Source organism: Hibiscus syriacus, unplaced genomic scaffold (genome assembly GCF_006381635.1).
Source record: "Hibiscus syriacus cultivar Baekdansim isolate YM2019G1 unplaced genomic scaffold, ASM638163v2 tig00110156_pilon, whole genome shotgun sequence".
Classification (NCBI taxonomy): Eukaryota; Viridiplantae; Streptophyta; class Magnoliopsida; order Malvales; family Malvaceae; genus Hibiscus; species Hibiscus syriacus.
In genome coordinates this window covers 277,650-283,311 of record NW_024062606.1, presented here as the reverse complement: position 1 = coordinate 283,311, position 5,662 = coordinate 277,650, and the positions used below count along the sequence as shown (strand labels likewise).

The window sequence follows — 5,662 nt, the reverse complement described above, 5'->3', positions numbered from 1 at the left end:
TAGATATTAGATTTTATTAACCCACATTAGTTAAAAAAAACTATCATATATCATATTTCATTAAAGGAAAGGCTGTAATAGTATTCGTTACTGGACTGGAAAGAAATGGACCCAAAAGGATGAGCCCAAAGTAGTGGAACGCAGTTTTTTTTCATTTAAATTAAAAAAAATCCGAAATTTCTTCAAGGGAGAGAATTTGGGAGAGACGACGAGCTGGTGGAGTTATACCATGTATCAGTTATGACTGTTTTGAACTGAGAATCCAGTGAAAACTGAGAGTAATGGAAGGATGGGATCCCCAAAATCTAGTTCTACCGGAAGGTGGTAAGCTACGAAGATCACAGTCAGAGTATCTGGACCAACATTTCAACACCCAGAAAGATGTTTCTTCATCTTCTACTTCTTGTCTATTGTTGGAATGGACCAAACACTGTTCTGATTGCGACAATCGTCTGCTTCACCTCCGAACCACCCTCATGGAGCTCACCCTTTCGTGGATCTCTCCTTCTTTTCGAGCCAAAACTTCCCTCGCAAATCTCAAGCTCACCCTCTACGCTTCATCTCTCTGTTAGCGCCCTGCTTAAATTTTGTTGGTTGATTTTGCTTCATCTCTTTCTCGCGCTCTCTTTTTGATTTGAGTTTATTTGGGTTGTGCAGATGGGACTGCTTTGCAGAGGCTTCTGGCTGAAGAGCTGCCGCTGCTCGCCCTTCAATTGCACCGAATTCACGCCATCCGCCAATATATTGGTCAGCCTATTTTTTGACCTTATCGCAGTAATTCCAAGCAGATAACTTCCAGACTATTCATTCTTCTCCTAAATTTCTCTGCATAATACTGTGTTTGTTTAGTGTTGCACTCTATGACACTGTGTTTGTTTCTTTATGCAAGTTTCTTCAATTGCTTATTGGCTTATGTCTAGGAACCGCCTAGCGTTTTATGTTAGGGAACAAATTTTTAAAAGGTAAGGGTGCGGAATTATAAAATTTTAAGGGGTGAAATTAGATCATCAATATGAAATAAAAAGAAAATACATAAATATATGGGAGTTTGAAATTTTCAATCTGACAGCCCCCTCTAGCGCCTCTCGGTCCATCCCTGCCTATGTCCACCTTCAAGTCGAAAAGCAAGGGCTTGCTGTAAAGTAATGAAAGTGATTTCATGCAGCTTCAGAATGAGAATGCTCGACTAATGCTATTACTCACCGCTTATTGCCTAAAATTTCAGAATATTGGGTGATTGTTGATCATGCATATTCTTTGTTATTAGATCTTAGGCTCTGCTTGATATGAAGGATGAAAATTTTGCTAATCAAATGGTTTAGACTCATAACCACTTTCCTAATTTGTAGCTTAACCATTTGATTTAAGTAAATCTCCATTCTCAGTCCTTTTTGTCCTTCATACCAAGTAGAACCTTAGTGTACAATTTTTCTCTGCTTTTAAAATATGTTTGTCTTTCTTTGTTTTATGTTCATTCTGCGACCTTTCCTCAATATTATACATACTATGCCACCAGGCTATGAGCTTACCTCCTACTTAACTATGACAGAAACTGCTCTTCAGTTAGAAGCCTTGGTAGGAGATCTCGAGGATGCTGTTTTCTCTTCCGGGAATCACCATACAGGGAATATGTTTGCAAAGTTTTCAACTTCACTGACATCACAAGTAATTACTCTGATCCTGTTTTCCCCTATTATTTTGAAATGCATCTTCAACATTATATCCAGGCATTCTTGCTATGCAGGAGCTTGTAGTAAAGGAAGAAAGATTACATCAAGCCATAAAAGCCATGAATGATATTGAGGAGATAATTGTCAATGTTGAGAAATCCCAATGGCGCCACCTTTTAGTTTCGGTTGATCAGAGAGTGGATAAAACTTTGGCTGTACTTCGACCAGAAGTTCTTGCACAACACCGTGGTCTTCTTGCTTCTTTAGGGTGGCCTCCGAAACTTATAACATCAAATGTTGAAAACGGAGGGGTCTCCAAGTTCGCGAACCCACTACTTATAATGCATGGAGATGAAAAGATGTCTTATACTCAAAGTTTTCACCTTCTTTGTGCTTTGCAGAAACTGCATACAAGTAGAGAAGCTCGAAAGTTCAAAACTTTAGGCCAACAGGAGTGTGAGATGCAACTTTGGGCTGTTAATGAACTGGTGTCTCCTTTAGCCGAAAGAATGGAATATCACTTCCTGAAATGGACGGAGCAGCCTGAGTTTATATTCGCTCTTGTGTATAGAGTAACTAGGAACTTTATGGAAGGCATAAGTGATATTTTGCAGCCTTTGATTGATGCAGCCAGATTAACGAGCTATAGTGCTAATGAAGCTTCGGTTTCTGCAATGGTGCATATCCTTTCTGGATTCTTAACAAAAAATGTTTTTCCTACCTTGGCTGAAAGATACAAAGATAAAGACATGAAATTAGAAGTTATCTCATTGTGGCTTAATCTAGTTGACCTAATTGTTGGTTTCGACAAACAGATGCAATCACTATTGAGATACGAAACTTGTCTCTTATTTCCAGATACTCAAAGTTATAGTAAGATTTCAAGAGGGATGTCGGTGTTAATCATATTTTGTGATAGACCAGATTGGCTTAAGATTTGGGCAAAGATGGAGCTCAAGGATGGCTGGAAGAAACTAAAATCAGAACTGAAGGATGCTAAAGCTTGGCAAATTGATGATAAGCATGGAGTTGTTTTTGATGTTAGTACACTGCTCTCTTCTGGAGAAGCCCATAAAGCTCCACATGTTGCGGAATCTGCGCTTAAAATTGCGCAAGAAATGATCGACAGATGCCACACTTTGCCAGTTATTTCAGTACGTTCCAAATTTGTAAGATCAACTGTAGCCAGTTTCTTATGGTATTTTTCTAATGTACTGCTTCTGCATTGCAAAAATGCTGAATTGTCTCCCGAAAATCTCGACGCTGGCGCGTTGGTTAGAGCATGTGAATCCATCAATGCTGCTAGATATGTTGAGTCTAAGCTGCAAGAATGGAGCGATGACGCAAGTTTCTTGGAGATGAAAATTGCTGAAAATGATTCAAACATCCATGAAAAAGACAAATGTGTTACTGCTGATTGCTTCTTTGGGGAGGAAATAAAATGCTTGGCTGAACTAGAGACCAACTGGCTTATGGAAATCGTTGCAGTTCTTCGTCAGTTTGAGAATCTAATTTCGGAATACAACCACTGTGACGACTATATCGATGAAGACCGTAATACGACACCGAATGGAGATTCAGCTATGTCCGATTCTCTTGTTGAAGCGTTGCATTCTTTGAAGAATCATCTTCATGTTCTTATGAAGAATCTGAATCGAAAGGACTTCTTGGACTTGTGGCGAAGTGTGGCCGTGGGGCTGGACTATTTTATGTGTGGTAGCATTTTGGCAAGTGAAGGTCGGTTTTCGAGGAAGCGAAGCAATCGGATTGCAACTGATATGCAAGCATTGTTCCTTGTGTTCCAACCATTTTGTGTTCGTCCTCAAGCATTCTTTCCTTGTATTAGAGACATCCTGAAGCTGTTAACAATGAGCGGAGAAGTAGTAAAGCAGTTGGTGGTAGGCTATCGAGTCAGAAAAGTGAAAAATATATTCGATTTTATGGAATTTCCCACTTACGTTTTGATCAAGTTGAGAAAACTTTGAGAAAGTTTAAGTTTTGAGTTTGTGATGTTATTTGAAATTCATAATCCATACTTCACCATTTTTATTTTGTCTTCCCTCCACCTCATTGTTTAATTTCTTTTATTACTTGTGGTTGTTGCCACTTGGCAATAGTATGGGATAGAACGTGGAGATAATCAAATCTCTACATAAGCAAAAGATTAAAGGTTTACATATTAAATATATATTTTTTCTCCAATGAATCTCAACTCCTTTAATCTGTTTGGAAGATGTTATTATAATTTTTGAAGATGTGATGAACATAGGGGTTGTAAAACCGATTCTGACTCCAATGCCGCCGCTAGTTGTGGCCATAAGATAGCCGAGACGACCCACGAACCATCACCCCGACCACTTGTCCTCTGGTTCATGTAGCCAACTCCGCTGTTTTCGATGGTTGTCGAGACTGTTCCTAGCACCGGGCTACCAAACCCGAAGTCTAGTTCGGCAACCGGAAATCGACGTCCCGATGAAATAACGACAGCAGGCCCTTCTCGACCTAGAACAAATCTTGGGAGCATCAATCCAGGCTTGTGGCACTCTATCCAATCAATTAAATCCTGGAAATAAGCTTCATTAGTCACCTTCGTTATGGCCTTGTGAACGATGTCAGCGATGTCTGATATCGAGCCCTGCTTTATTTCGACAATGCTCGCCTCTTCGGTGGTCACGGACAAGACATTACCGATGTAGTTCGACATGGAGCTATGACTCAGTCTACCACGTCCATCAACTAACCAACCCATCTTGCACTTGGCGTGGCTTTCGTCGATGCTGGTTGCCATAATCTTCCAGACATAAGCAGAGAAAGCCTCGATCTTTGTTCTCTTGTTACCATCGACGGATGCAAGAGTTTGCAGGCGATTGATGCTAGAGGCGTCGACAAAGTAAAGGCGCTTAAGCGAGATGTTGGTTTTAGGCATGTTTCTAATATCTTCTAGCGTGCACTTGATAAAGAAGTGATCAAAAGAAGGGTGATACGTTGGAGGGACCCGCGGTGGAAGGTTTCGCCCGAGATCGAGATCCGGTATGAACGAGGGAGGCATGTTTCGAGCTAGACGGGACCATGAAGAGAGAAAATTCCCGAAAGCAGTGGCATCACCTAGAGCATGATCGAATGTGAAAGTAATGGACGTCCCTCCGCAAGTGTAACACGTTACTTGGACCTGCAAGGGAAAAGGAAACTCATTGACGTCGAGGCAGGGTACCACTATCCCTTCAAGGGTCTGGTTTAAATTGTAGAAATCAAGATGACTCAAAGGGATATTGGCCAGCGCCTCCAGCAGAAGTGCGCCGCCGTTGTCGCATATGATTAGACCTTCAACGATTCGACCAGCAAACGGGTAGTAATAGCATAGAGTTTTAGCGAGGGAAGTCTTGAGTGACTCGAACAAAGTGTCGCTGTTATCGATCAAATCTCCGTTTGACCTGCTGTGACGATACAGGTACAAGTATGTAACGGGAAAACGGCCGGAGAGAAGATCAAGGTTTGAAAGTGTAAGTTTACGGGGATGCTCCGGCGAGGGAGAATTACTCTCGGCTTTCACTACACACTTTCTCCTCAATTTTACTTCCAATTTTCGTTCTTTTGGATTTCCCTCCATCTCTCAACAACTCAAATCCAATACATTACGAAGCCCTTATATAGAATGCTAGGACGCATTGATTGAATGGATGATGATGTAAACGAACACATACCATTAATCATTGCTCACGAGAAAATTCAAAGAGTCAAATGGGAGGTACTGTTATATTTGTGGAGTGATGAAATCATGTATGTTAAAGATCTTTTCTTTAGAAGACAAAAAAAGGGTGTTATTCCATGGTCTTGGGATGGGCAGATATGTGTGACGTTTATGGTGGTGCATACGGACTTCCATTAGCTGCATCAGAGTCAGAGTCCATTACGAGTAGAGTTTACTGATTTGATGATGATAAGATAACCACAAAAGTTACATGAAATCCCACGATTGTATGGGCCGTTGGTAA

General features: G+C 40.9%; 2 protein-coding genes across 2 annotated transcripts; one reads left to right on the top strand and one right to left on the bottom strand.

The window, feature by feature from the left end:
• Nucleotides 1-200: 200 nt before the first annotated feature.
• LOC120215901 (RINT1-like protein MAG2L) lies at nucleotides 201-3,683 on the top strand. The gene is made up of 4 exons (XM_039213428.1): nucleotides 201-567; nucleotides 658-747; nucleotides 1,550-1,665; nucleotides 1,745-3,683. The coding sequence occupies exons 1-4, from the start codon at nucleotides 282-284 to the stop codon at nucleotides 3,653-3,655; spliced, it is 2,403 nt and encodes an 800-aa protein (XP_039069359.1). The 5' UTR covers nucleotides 201-281; the 3' UTR covers nucleotides 3,656-3,683.
• Nucleotides 3,684-3,870: 187 nt separating this feature from the next.
• On the bottom strand, nucleotides 3,871-5,277 carry LOC120215742 (coniferyl alcohol acyltransferase-like). The gene has a single exon (XM_039213327.1). It carries the CDS (start codon nucleotides 5,275-5,277, stop codon nucleotides 3,910-3,912), a length of 1,368 nt encoding a protein of 455 aa, XP_039069258.1. The 3' UTR covers nucleotides 3,871-3,909.
• Nucleotides 5,278-5,662: the final 385 nt, after the last annotated feature.

Bases quoted from the DNA above. Each gene is read 5' to 3' on its own strand.
- LOC120215901 (XM_039213428.1), top strand. From the start codon at position 282: ATGGAAGGATGGGATCCCCAAAATCTAGTTCTACCGGAAGGTGGTAAG. The intron at 568-657 runs GTTAGCGCCCTG...TGGGTTGTGCAG, and splicing joins CCTCTACGCTTCATCTCTCT to ATGGGACTGCTTTGCAGAGG. The intron at 748-1,549 runs GTCAGCCTATTT...TAACTATGACAG, and splicing joins CGCCATCCGCCAATATATTG to AAACTGCTCTTCAGTTAGAA.
- LOC120215742 (XM_039213327.1), bottom strand. From the start codon at position 5,277: ATGGAGGGAAATCCAAAAGAACGAAAATTGGAAGTAAAATTGAGGAGA.